Source organism: Priceomyces carsonii (genome assembly GCF_900007245.1).
Source record: "Priceomyces carsonii strain CBS4050 genome assembly, scaffold: Debaryomyces_carsonii_scaffold_3, whole genome shotgun sequence".
Classification (NCBI taxonomy): domain Eukaryota; kingdom Fungi; phylum Ascomycota; class Pichiomycetes; order Serinales; family Debaryomycetaceae; genus Priceomyces; species Priceomyces carsonii.
The window spans coordinates 718,269-731,344 of NW_026946676.1; the positions used below are offsets into that span (position 1 = coordinate 718,269).

At 38.0% G+C, this 13,076-nt stretch overlaps 7 protein-coding genes across 7 annotated transcripts; 3 read left to right on the plus strand and 4 right to left on the minus strand.

Moving 5' to 3' along the window:
• Positions 1 to 97: 97 nt before the first annotated feature.
• Positions 98 to 1,912, minus strand: PRCAT00002898001 (uncharacterized protein; the record flags this gene model as incomplete). Its single annotated transcript, XM_062952786.1, has 1 exon — positions 98 to 1,912. One exon carries the CDS (start codon positions 1,910 to 1,912, stop codon positions 98 to 100), a length of 1,815 nt encoding a protein of 604 aa, XP_062809655.1.
• A 173-nt stretch (positions 1,913 to 2,085) lies between these two features.
• MCM2 (MCM DNA helicase complex subunit) lies at positions 2,086 to 4,701 on the minus strand (the record flags this gene model as incomplete). The annotated part of the gene is made up of 1 exon (XM_062952789.1): positions 2,086 to 4,701. The coding sequence occupies one exon, from the start codon at positions 4,699 to 4,701 to the stop codon at positions 2,086 to 2,088; it is 2,616 nt and encodes an 871-aa protein (XP_062809656.1).
• A 1,041-nt stretch (positions 4,702 to 5,742) lies between these two features.
• On the minus strand, positions 5,743 to 6,039 carry PRCAT00002900001 (uncharacterized protein; the record flags this gene model as incomplete). Its single annotated transcript, XM_062952790.1, has 1 exon — positions 5,743 to 6,039. The coding sequence occupies one exon, from the start codon at positions 6,037 to 6,039 to the stop codon at positions 5,743 to 5,745; it is 297 nt and encodes a 98-aa protein (XP_062809657.1).
• A 349-nt stretch (positions 6,040 to 6,388) lies between these two features.
• SEC9 (Sec9p) lies at positions 6,389 to 7,897 on the plus strand (the record flags this gene model as incomplete). Its single annotated transcript, XM_062952791.1, has 1 exon — positions 6,389 to 7,897. One exon carries the CDS (start codon positions 6,389 to 6,391, stop codon positions 7,895 to 7,897), a length of 1,509 nt encoding a protein of 502 aa, XP_062809658.1.
• A 315-nt stretch (positions 7,898 to 8,212) lies between these two features.
• On the plus strand, positions 8,213 to 10,054 carry HGT3 (Hgt3p; the record flags this gene model as incomplete). Its single annotated transcript, XM_062952792.1, has 1 exon — positions 8,213 to 10,054. The coding sequence occupies one exon, from the start codon at positions 8,213 to 8,215 to the stop codon at positions 10,052 to 10,054; it is 1,842 nt and encodes a 613-aa protein (XP_062809659.1).
• A 143-nt stretch (positions 10,055 to 10,197) lies between these two features.
• PRCAT00002903001 (uncharacterized protein) lies at positions 10,198 to 11,736 on the minus strand (the record flags this gene model as incomplete). The annotated part of the gene is made up of 1 exon (XM_062952793.1): positions 10,198 to 11,736. One exon carries the CDS (start codon positions 11,734 to 11,736, stop codon positions 10,198 to 10,200), a length of 1,539 nt encoding a protein of 512 aa, XP_062809660.1.
• A 210-nt stretch (positions 11,737 to 11,946) lies between these two features.
• Positions 11,947 to 12,231, plus strand: PRCAT00002904001 (uncharacterized protein; the record flags this gene model as incomplete). The annotated part of the gene is made up of 1 exon (XM_062952794.1): positions 11,947 to 12,231. The coding sequence occupies one exon, from the start codon at positions 11,947 to 11,949 to the stop codon at positions 12,229 to 12,231; it is 285 nt and encodes a 94-aa protein (XP_062809661.1).
• Between the last annotated feature and the right edge of the window lie 845 nt (positions 12,232 to 13,076).

Sequence of the window (13,076 nt, forward strand, 5' to 3'; positions counted from 1 at the left end):
TAAATAGGACTGTTGTATAGTAATAAATTACAAAAGAGCATTAATGTAATAAATTGAAGAAGAATTAATTTAGTTTAACCCGCACCCTAGGATATGTCTAATGCAACCTCTTTTTTCGTCTGTGGCCGCCGTTTCGAACGGGAGCTCTTGGTCTTTTGAATTTTTTAGAAAATCCTACCAAGTACCTAGGGGCTCTATGGCGCCGAATTGGTATATTCAGATTCTCTTCAATATAAACATCCCGGCTCACAATGAAATATACAAGCAAGCATATCATAATTATTGTGTTGAGTATGCAAACTCTCTTCTGAAATCTTAACTCGCTTCCAAGATAGAGGAGTTTATAATTTGATTCTTTGAGCGAATCCCTATGATGCGACTCCTGAGCCTTGAATAATCTATGATATTCCTTCTGTAAAATTGAATATGACTTCTTGAAATTAAACAAGTGATTTGTTATCGTAGAATTGAATGAAAGAAGTAAGGAATCAAAACTTTTTGTTTGGCGCCTTTCTAAATTTGTGAATGCGGTTGATAATAATTTGCTTTGTTCTTCGATGTAGAGCAATGATAAACTTGCATTAGACTCTAACAACGACAATCTTTTCATGATATTCTTATAAATTGATTCTTGGATAGTTTTCGTTTCAGGAATCTGGGTAATCTCCGGCTCTGTGATATTAGCATCACAGTAATCGTAAGAAGTGGAGTTGATATCCTTTAGAAATTCTGAGAGCTCTAAATGAGGCATGATCACCCTGCATTCATCCATTAATTTGTTGGAGAAGTTGTTGTTGGTAATCTCCGGTAAAGAAGAGTCTAACAGTAGCTCCTCTGGCTGGTCATCAAGGGTAGAAGTGGATTCTTCTCCTTCTTTAAACTCTTGCATCATTGTTTTACCATGCACCCGAACAATTGAAATCGGGCAATAGAATTCATTTCCATAGTGACTTAATATTTCTAATTTCAAGTATCTGGCCCATATGAGCGGATTTTCAATCTTAAAAGTCTGCACATCCCTTACATTTTGAGCTTTGAATTCCCCTAAAACATTCCAGCTATTCGTGGGAAATCTGTCACTTACTGAGAATCTAAGTCGCTCAAACATTGAACTGAAGAATTCAAAGTTTCCAATTACAATCGTGTCTACCAAAATATCCTGACATAGCTCAATGACAACAAATTTGTTGGGAGACGCACATTCGTTTAGCAAGTAAGAATCCTTGTTCTCGAATAAAATAGCAGATGCGCCTTTGGCATCAGAGTTTGTCTTGACTATGGTAGCTGCACAATCGACCGATGCAAAATTGAATTTATCCTTGTATATTTTACCATGATCTTCATTTTCTTTGATATTCTCATCTTTCTCTTTAATTACAATGCCTTTTTTCTTGCTAATTAAGCCTTGGTTTTTAGTTGAGTCGTTTTTTGATATTGTAACATTATCAAGTTTCTGTTTCTGGCTGGCTTCAACTTTCACTTGTTTTTTCCATTCCTCAAAGGACAAGAAATGACAATCTTCCTCAAGAGTTGCATTGGGACTCTTGGAAACGGCTACATCTCCTATTGAGTTTGTGACATTAAGCACCTCAAGAGAAGTGGAGCTAGAATTTTGACCCTGGTACGTACTAATGCTATTAGTATGTGAATCAATGCTGCTTGTATGCTTTGAGCGTAGATGAGTCTGTGATGAAAACGGCAGCACCAGAATGGATCTGTCTGCTATTGCAGCATTGGTATCAGTTTCCTCTATTGTTTGAAATATATTACTGGAGATCTTTGGTTGACAATGTCCACTGACACCACAATTTTCATCAACAGTTAGGTCTTCGTTTTCCAACGTCGAGTCGCCAATTGCTTCTTTCACAAAGCCACAGGTTATTATGAAATGCAAATATCGACTTAGTTTCATTCGTGAGTGAGCTCCCCTTCCGCAAGATTCTTTGGTATTCACTGGTCTACAATATCATCAATATTTATAACTTGTTTCCTGTATACAATATTTTAGCACCCGATACTATTAAACATCATAATATTAATACAACTAAAGAGAAGAGTAACGAAGACTTGCAAGAGAATATCATATTATCTTCTGCTTGATAACGTATACTTTTGGAAAGATTTTTGCAATTGCTTACGTACTGATATCTTCTGAGCACCTACGAAGCTATCAATACTAACTTTAATGGCTCTGTTCAAATCGCTTTGGCTAACAAAATCGCTTAGTCTCATTTTGGCAAATGCTTCTGCAATTCTTAAAATACTCTCTAAGTGACGAACCGTGATTGGGAATGAGCCAGTTGAAATAGACTCTCTTCTTAAATCTGCATAAACCTTTGACACCTTATCCATATCCATTTGGTGGAGCTTTGGTTGGACTTTCTGCCTTGAGTAATGAATATATTTCACAAGCAATTCTTGTGGGATTGGGGATATCTCACTTTCTTTTTCTTTATGCAATTGACTTATTTTCTCATTTCGTGTTCTTCTGTGCTGCCTTGTAGGTGTATCTGTGACCATATCCTCATCATCTTCATCAAAACGCTCATCATCATCTGCCTCAATGCCATCTTCTTGCGTTGGATGTGATCTCATATGAGAATCCACTACGAAAGATGCTAATCTTTCATCCAGTTCGGGATCTACTAAGTCTCTAACAACACACAAAATATCAAATCTGGATAAAATTGGCTCCGTCAAATCAACATTTTGTGATAAAGGAAGTGTTGAATTATACCTACCTCCGTTAGGGTTTGCAGCCGCGATAATTGCACATCTTGCTTGTAAACTTGTCACAATACCTGCTTTTGAAATAGATATTGATTGCTGTTCCATTGCTTCATGAATAGACGTTCTATCCTGATCATTCATCTTGTCAAATTCATCAATCAAACAAGTACCCTTGTCAGCTAACACCAAAGCGCCACCTTCCAATGTCCATTCTCTTGTGATAGGATCCTTTCTAACAGATGCTGTCAATCCTACTGCTGAAGCACCTTGCCCTGTTGCAAAAACCGCCCTATTTGCAGTTATTTCGGCATATTTTAATATTTGTGACTTAGCGGTACCAGGGTCTCCCAAAAGAAGGACATTGATATCTCCTCTAATTGAATGCTTCCCATTTATATCCTTTGGAACCCCTCCAAATAATGAACATGCAATCGCTGTTTTGATATCTTTATGACCATAAATAGATGGGGCCATTGACGATATTATCTTATCAATTATGCCTCTCTCATGAGAGAGTTTCCTGAATTCTCTTTCTTCTTCCTCTGACCAAGCGTTTATACTGTTTTCACCATTATTCGAGGAACTTTCCTTTCTCCGTATTGAATTGGCCTCCATGATCGTGGCAAAGACCGGAAACCCATTCTTAGCATTCAAATGACCATCATAATTGTTCTTGTAAATACCTGTGACTTCAATTTCCTCACCTGGTTTTGCAATATCGACCAAATCCCACAATAATATAACTTCCCTGTGCCGTGGCAATCTACCTGCGGGCACTGTACCTGGTGATTCCTGAATGGTAACTCTTTGATAATTACGGTATAAAGTTTTTTCAGAGTTTATTTTGAAAGGACCCTTTGCATGACAGTTCGTACAGAATGATATCTTAACTTCAGTGTTTGAATCTTGAATAAATGGCCCTAAAACAACTCCACATTTGAGACAATCGAATTTAACATACTTGAGTTGAGGGAAAACGCCCGTCCTTCTTGTTACGACACCACCAATTTTAACCATTTGATTTAAATTGCTTTCTCTTAAATCTCTTAAGTTTAAGTAATTAGGAAAGTTTGTGATTCTTACGTGAATTTCTTGATGAATTTGTGAATAGTTAGGATAATGTAATTCAGTTGCTTCCATTGCAACTATATCAAAAATTTTTAGTATCTCAGCAGGAGAAGTTGCTAAAAACAATGCTAAGATGGCCTTAGATTCTGCCAAATGGTCGTATGAAACCTCTAAAGATTCCGCGTTGACTTCACCTAAAGTTCTGATTCTGGCACCGTAAACAGATCTTCCTTTCTCATCTGTGTACTCTAATAAGAAGGATTTTAGCTCTCTGGCAATCGATCTAGAGATTGCTGGTTGTAAGATCCACTCTGTGATCGACGGTGCTTTGATATCTGTCAAGCTTTCTAAAGAAAGTTCTTCATTGAACGGGTCAATCTCCTCTTCTTCCATGAGATCATCAGGCTCATCTTCGTATTGTCTCCTTCGCCTTCTTTGAACTGGGAGCCCATACTGATCAACTTCACCCATATCATCCAAGCCTTCGCCTTCATCATCTAAGAATGCTTGACCTCTTGACCTATGTCCATTCTCTCCTCCGAACAACGTATCACGTTTATTCAATTGCTGGTCTATTCTTCTCCTTGTTGCTGCGTCCATTTCTTCGTATTCTTCGTCATCGATATTTCCGTCGCCTAGGTCATAATGATCTTGGGACTCGTTTCTTCGATAATCATTTTCCATGTTATCCAACAAGTCCTCACCTTCCTCTTCATCTGAAGGATTCAAGTCTTCTATGTCATTATGAATTTCATCCTCTTCGTCATTATCAAAGGGCAATGCTGGAGAAGATGGTGGTAACTGGGGGCTAGATGCCAACGATGGTGATGAGTGATTCATGGACCTATCATCTTCATCATCAGAAGCAGATCTCTTCCTAGAATTTTCAGAAGGACTAGACATTTCGTATAGTTAACTGATATGATAGATATGCTTATACTATTTGAATCTCTCAGGAGTAGATACTGATTTCAATTACTTTCCTGAGGTTTTCTACGCCAAAGAAATAAAGATACATATTGAACATTTTTTCGTACGCGTTACTATCATATTTCCTATTTGGGATAAAATATTTTGCAACTGATATCGTATAGTAAAGAGTGATTGAACACATATCACCTCATGGACGTTACAAATCTACAGCCTGAGCTCGACCCTGAGCCTAGAGTCTCCTGTTATATAACCAGATTCATTGTGATTAAGTAACAGGCGTATCTTCTGTTTTAAAACGGCACCCATTTGCGATCAACCTGAGAGGCTCTTGAACACATTTATCATGTTCGAGCTCAACGAAACTTAGAAGAACAAGGAACGATTGTTACTAGATTATCTCTACTAAGCTCGGCTTCCTAACTCGTATTTACAATAGTAATATTGAGTTCCTTGTAGTATCTCGGCACCAGTACACGACGTCGCTCTCGAAATAATATTTGATCCTCGCACGACAAAGCCGCTAGTCCGCTGAGATTGTTATCAACGCAGCATCTCGGAGCTACGGGGAGTCCGCGATGCAAAACGAGCAATCTTTAGAGCTGAGTTACACCAACAACATCAAGATGGATGAAGTACTGAATATATTCCGTCTAAGATAGACTTCCCAATGTACCAAATCTGAGAATTATACTATTTGACTTTATAGACTTCTTAAGAGTGATACAGAGAAGAGTTTACATACTTGCAGCCAGTACTTTGCAGCCTGCTTTAAAGTTATCTAAATTGAAATATTGTCCGTATTACCCTATGTAATACTATTTAAAAGTAATCCAGCTTCTCGCCAGGAAGTATGCCCAGCATCTATACTTTGGGTGATGGGTGACTTAGAAATATATTTTAATGTACTTTTTTGAAAATGACTCTTGAAGCATTTCTCTCATGATGTTTTCTAATCAAGATTCGACTTGACGGTATATGATAATTCTTGTAACCAAATGAAGCATTCTGAATTTAATCAGGACCTCTAAGTAAAGGCTTGCTCGTATAGCCAGAAGCTGACATGTCGCTGTGATTTCCTTGACCTGGTCCATGTAAGAACCCACATGGACAGAATCTACTTTTGAAACTAAGTTCTTTTTTACGGGCTTCGTATGTTTGGTCAATATCCATATTCTTTATTTCCAGAACAGGCGTCGTCGTTCCGTCTTTTCCAATAATTGTACCGTTATTTGTTACCTTCGCTAAATCAGTCTTTCTTCTTTTGAAGTCTCTGTTTTCACCTTCGAACACTTCAGCAACAGTACTCATTGATTATTGCTCTGTTTAATACTATCGCTAGTCCACCCTTTTACTTCTTGAATATCTCTAGCAGATGTTAACAAGATTTACGAAGAATGTGCCCACACTATTGGAAACAAGCAAGACATTGAGCTCGAAAATTTTTTGTTTCTTCTATACGTGAGTCACGTCACCTGATAAGTCATGTGATGTGTTTTTTGCGAGGGCCATTTCTCCATGTCTTACATGAGACCCTATTATTACGTGGTGTCTTTTTGTACCGAAATTTTATTAAACAGTATAACGACAAGAATACATATATCTTTCTATTCCATAACCTTTCTTACTCCCAAAATTACTCGCTTAGTGAAAGAATAAAATGGGTATCAGAAAGATATTTCAGAAAAAGGATCCCACTGAACAAGAGTTAAGAGATGACTTAAATAAGGTAGGTATTGCTACGAAATCTACGAATGGAAGACAAGAAAAATTTAGTGCATTCAAACAGTATGCTCAGGAAAGACACAATATGAAGCCAGGTCTAGCACCGGTAAATCCTTATGCGAATATGAACAGCGGTGAGGGCGGAAATGACAACCCCTATGCTGAACAGGAGAATGGAAATGCAGAGAACCCTCGCAGTGGCTCCAGCCATTCGGTGCAATCTTCCAGCGGATCAGATCCTTACAGTAAGCGCTCGCTGGCCCCGAATCCCTATAGTTCTCATACTTCAGTGGGCTCTCCTTATGCTAGAGATTCTCAGTCATTAAACCCCTATGCTCCAAATAGCCAAGCTCTGGCTCGATCAAGCTCCTCGATAAATGATAATCAACTGATCTCATCTTCTGTTAACCCATATGCTTCGACAAGAACGGGTAGACAGACTAATTTTGACAGCCAGTCGGTTGATCCGTATAACAGAGGTGGCTCGAAGATAACAAGAGAAAACACTAGAGACACTACTCAAGAGAGTATTAAAACATCTAAGCAAAGTGCTCCTAGGAGAGCTAGAGACTTTGATGAAGAAACTCTAGATCTTAACGAGATTCCATCGAATCCAATGTTTGCTCTGAAGAAGCCAATCAGGAGGCATCAAACGAGAGACGATGAAACCCTTGATCTTAACGATGTACCAGAGGAAGATGACTTAAACGTTGATCTTGATGACTTGCCTGAAGAGGAACAAGTAAATTCAGAAGATGAAGAAATTGAAGCAATTAAGCAAGATATTAGGTTTGTAAAACAAGAATCCCTTGCTCTGACGCGAAATACATTAAGAATGGCTCAGGAAGCTGATGCCTCGGGTTCCAATACTCTTGGAATGTTAGGCTCACAATCAGAGAGGCTTTATAACGCGGAGCAGAATTTGCTTTTAGCTGATACACAAACTCAAATTGCAGATGAGAAAGTTAGAGAATTAAAGAGATTGAATAGACTGATATTTATTCCCGCTTATGGAAATCCCTTCAACAAGAAATCTAGACTAGCTCAGCGGGAAGAAAAAATTAAAAACTCGAAAGCTCAAGAAAAGTACTTGCGTGAAACAAATAGAAAAAATATGTATGATAGCGAGCAAAGAATTAAACAAGGAATTACTCAAAATGCTACAAGCTCCGATGTCCACCAAAAATATCAGGGAGAGAGGGATTTGCAAGCTGCTCAGAGATATCAGTTTGAGAATGATTCCGAAGATGATGAAATTGAAAAGGAATTAGCAAGTAATTTGGACCAAATTGGTTTATATGCCAAGAAGCTAAAGAGCTCTGCAAACACTATGGGCCAGGAAGTTGATAGCCAGAACTCAAGGTTGAGGCAGATTGAAGAAGATACTGATAGACTTGACATAAATGTGCACATGAATAATACTAGATTGAGCAATATCCATTAGCAAATTAAGTCATGACTCCATCAGTGTCTCTATTAGTTGGTTTATCTCAATCTACTTGAGTGTGCTCTTACATGAAGGTGCCATTACTAATACACTATATACTTTGTTGCCTTTATAACTAATCAATTTATTCAGTTCTTTAAAATTCTGTGGTCGTGTAGAATGACGTAATCATTGATCATACCTATAATGAGATTAATTACTTAAATAATTCCCAGCAGAAACTCAAGCTTTTTCCTACAATTCCTTTCAGATCACTCTTATATAGTTATTTAGGGCTATCCATAGCTGAATAAGGTTGGATAATAAGATAAAATGGAAGTTCATCGGAATGCTCATCATAACATTCAGATGAAAGAGAGCTTCCTTGTTGGAAGTGTCCTTCTTAATTTCACTTCGATTTTCGTATCTTTAGGTGTGTTCCTATTTGGATTTGAACAAGGTCTTATGTCGTCTTTGTTGACAAATAAGTACTTCAAAAAATATTACAAAGAGCCAACTCCATTTGAAATTGGTAGTATGATCGCTATACTTGAAATTGGAGCCTTGTTCTCTTCATTCATCGCGGGTAAGATGGGTGATTTGTGGGGTAGGAGGAAAACCATAAGATATGGTTCATTCATTTTCGTCGTAGGTGGGCTCATTCAGGCATCTTCTGTCAATATAATGAATTTGGCATTTGGTAGATTTATTGGAGGTGTTGCAATTGGCTTCTTGACTACTATTATACCTTGTTATCAGTCAGAAATCAGTCCACCAGACGATAGAGGGTTTTACGCGTGTTTGGAGTTCACTGGTAATATTATTGGTTATGCGTCGAGTATTTGGGTTGATTATGGCTTTTCTTATATAGAAGGTGATCTTTCCTGGAGATCTCCATTGTTTGTTCAGTGTGTCATGGGTTTTCTTTTGTTTTTGGGTTCTTTCGTGATAGTTGAAACACCAAGATGGTTACTCGATCACAACCATGATATAGAAGGAATGATTGTTATATCAGATTTATATGCTGATGGTGATGTTGAAGATGAAGCTGCAAAAAGCGAATATAGAAATATCAAAGAGAATGTTTTAATTGCAAGGGTTGAAGGTGGTGAGAGATCTTACAACTATTTATTTAATAAGTATGCCAAGAGATTGTCAGTTGCATGTTTTTCTCAAATGTTTGCACAATTAAATGGTATCAATATCATTTCATATTATGCTCCCATGATATTTGAGTCAGCTGGATGGGTCGGACGACAAGCAATTTTGATGACTGGTATTAATGCCATCATTTATGTATTGAGTACTATTCCCCCTTGGTATTTGGTTGATCGCTGGGGTAGAAAACCTCTATTATTATCAGGGGCGTTATTGATGGGTATACCCTTATTATTGATAGCCTATTCTTTACACTTGAATAATAAGCATACGCCTGGTATCGTCGTTGTGTGCGTTATAGTTACTAATGCAGCTTTCGGATATAGTTGGGGTCCAATTCCGTGGTTGACTAGTGAGATATTCCCCAATTCTGTAAGATCCAAGGGTGCAGCAATGTCGACAGCCACAAATTGGCTCTTTAATTTTATCGTTGGTGAGATGACCCCCATTTTATTAGATCGAATTAAATGGAAGACTTACTTGATTCCTGCAGCTTCTTGTTTCTTATCTATTTTGTGCGTTAACTTCCTTTTCCCAGAAACTAAAGGCTTGAGCTTGGAAGACATGGGTTCGGTTTTCGATGATAATTCCTCTATTTTCTCCTTTCATTCGCAAGGAAATCTCGGCAATGATAGTGATTCGAGGAGAGCCAGTGTTTCAGTTGATACTTTAGGAAATGATGCGTTCCGTCAATCTGCTGCATCAAAAGCTAGAAATCCAGCATTGATGAGGCCAGAGCTAGATGGTCTTATCACAGGCACTCCACCACCGCCAGTTCCAATACAATCTTTAAAGCCTATCAAATCAGATGCTTCTACTACATCTACTGAAGGTATTCCACCAGTTGAAAACGTTTCTCCGAGAGAAATTGAACCACCCTCATACGACGTGATATACCAATATAAGTTAGATGAGATCGAAAGAGGTGGTATTAGAAATATATTCAATTCTATTTTCTGCAGGAAGAAGACCTCCAAAACAATTGATGAAGAAAGTCCTCTTTTAAACAGAAATTAGTTGTTTTCATCCCTTCAATGTTATTAATATCTTTGTGCTAGAGAATTAAATATGGTTATAATCCATACCAAAAAGTAACGTTTATTAGTTGCCTATGTACATCTTAAATTTTGATTCCTTATGCTTTCAAATTAGGTTTCGTGCTATCTTTTCATGTGAATATCCATCTCTATATCAGCATTTTCTAACTCTTCATCTCTAGCGGATTTACTGGTCTCGCTCAATTTCTTTTCTTTAAATAACTTAGATAATTCTCGTTCTATTTCAGCGATCAAATCGTCATATCCGCAGCTTTTTGATCGAACCCTCGACTCCCTCAATAATCTCTCAGCCTTTTCGTAATTGGTTAAATGAAGTTGAACTACGCCTAATCCATAAGTCGCCAACGCAACTGTTTCGCTGACTGTACTATTTGTTGATGTATTCTGAGGCAAGTTTTTAGCAAATTCCAATACAGACTCGTAAGACTTGATGGATAAGTTAATACACTTATCCTTGTTCAAGACGGCAAGATCATAACTTTCCTTATCACTTTCTGGCACTTTTTCTAATAATTCGTTTATAATTTCTTTATTTTGATTGAGACTAGTTTCATTCTTGATCCTGCTGTACTCGATTCCAGTTAAATCACTAAACTTTCTCCTCAAAGCAATTTCTTGGGCTTCGTATTGCTCCGCTTGTAAATATAATAATGACGCCAAGTTGCATTGTGACAATAAAATTTTATGGGGCTCTACATCTGCCAAAAGCATCCATTCAGTCATAGAGATTTTGACCCTAGAGGCCATATTTAAATCCCCAGTTGATATACACAAGGCTGTTAGCAAATCCATCGCATTAAAGAACTCATCGCTAAACGGTTCCCATGCACTTGGATTCTTGTTCATCGTAGTAACGACACCATTGCTACTTATTTCAATTGAAGTTTGATCAATCGTAGCTTTATAATCGGTACTAGTACCATCCTTAGCAGTCATTGGTTGGGTGATTGCCTTCAAAGACCCAAATGGTCCCAATTTTTTCTGCACCTCATCCTGAGCGATGATCAAATGAGTCATTAATATGGCCTTTGCTAGTTGAGGATTGGATCCATTCATTTCAACTAACTTGATAGCAATTCTTAAATCCTTTTGGATTAGATGGGCTCTGTGTTCTGAGTTTTTAACTCGCTTGCCATCCAAAGAGTCGGGTTTTGCTGTTAAGACCTTCAAATATAGAGTTGCGATCTCATTATAAACGAATGCTGCATCCTCTATCATATCTAATCTCTCGAACATTTCTGCAACTTTCAATTGAATACCTGTATATTCATCAGATAGGTTATCCATGCCTATTTCATTGCAGTGTTTTATGGCTTCTAGATAGTATTTCAAGGCAAGTTGATAGTCATTTTCTCCTTTATCACTTTCAGCTAACAAACCTTTCCTCAAAATCTTAGCCACAGAGCTTGGAAAAGTATGTTTTGGCCAGTACATATAATAAGCATAAGCAAATACTACCAGGAGACCCACAGATGTATAAAATAATCTTTTAGTCCAGGAGGGCCTCGGATTATACTGGGGATAAGGGTTATTGTATTGATATTGCCCAGAATATCGGCGCTTGCCTAAAAGAAGCGTCAAACAAGCCTTATTTATATCCCTTCCTACTACTGGATGCGTATTTCTTGTAATTGCTAACATGTTTAAGGAATCAAGATCAGTAAAACATAAACTAGAATAAATTTAATAAAAAAAAAAAATCCTATATACATTTCGGAATCACGGTAACATCACATCAAGTCATATCAAACCAGTCTTCATAAATAGGTAGGCAGGTCATAAGACATTACAAGGAGAGCTTATATGCATATCAAAACTATCGACATCTAAAGTTGCTGTTGCTGTTCAGTTATGTCGAATATCTTATCCGTGTTCAATCCGCCGCCACCCAGAGAATTACCAGGGAAGCCATGTTTGTCATGCACAGCAGTCCAGTCATTGGTATGTATTGGAGGAGGTACTTATCTCAGCTCAACTCTTCCTTTCAAAGACTCCAAGACTGGACGCATAGATTTTAATAAGAATCCCGTGTGGTGGCAGAAGTCCATTAGAGGTCTTGGTATCTTGTTAGTCGGTTTAGGGGCCTATAGGGCTGGTGAGATTGCCCAAACATACTTGAGAGATAGATTTGAGTAGAGGCTAGAGTAATGGGGAGTAATCAGATGATTTATGTCTGTAAAATGTAAATAGGAATGGACTCGTAGTATTAGGTATTCTTTCAAGGTATAAATATTCAAGGGACACAAATTTGCGAATGTAGCCAAGATAACTCTTAGTTTACGATAAGGTGGGTGCTCAGGAACATCAAAGGGAGTAGATGGTGTACCAAATTCGGTTGTAGTGGTCCCTTGTACACGCGGGGCATATGTTTGCAATCAAAGTGCTGGGCTGCTGTGCCAGATCTAAATTGAGAAACTATCAAGATATTGAGTGAACCAAAATTACCATGTCTAGGAGTAGAGGTGCAAGCCTAGCCTTTAAACCTCTTCTTTCGCTAAGCTTTCAATATTAAACTGTAATGGAGCTTTAGATGCCTCAAGAGTATACGCTGAAGTCTCTATACATGTAGACATGTTTGTGGCTATGGTTGTATCTATTGTAAGTGTGAAGTATATGGCTACACTCTTTTGACCGCGGTACCATAGCCTTCCTAGGTGCCGCTCTTATATGAAGATCTCTATTGTAAGTCTGCGATGCAATATTTCCATTCAGAGGACATCCAATTGGCTGTGTTGTTTATGTCTACACGTAGGCAGAGCAAGCATTAACAATAGAGGTTGAAGTTAGCGAGAGGTCCCTAATTTTATCTGCTAGAGCGCGGTGGCCAGTAATATTGAGACTTAGAAAAAGAAAGTGAAACAACACCGTCCGAGTAGACGATTCGCATACATCATTAGCGTTTCGCAGCTGACGATGAAGCGCAATATATGCTGTGGGGCCTAGAGCAAAGCGTATCAAAAGCGGTAGCAATGCTGTGTCTA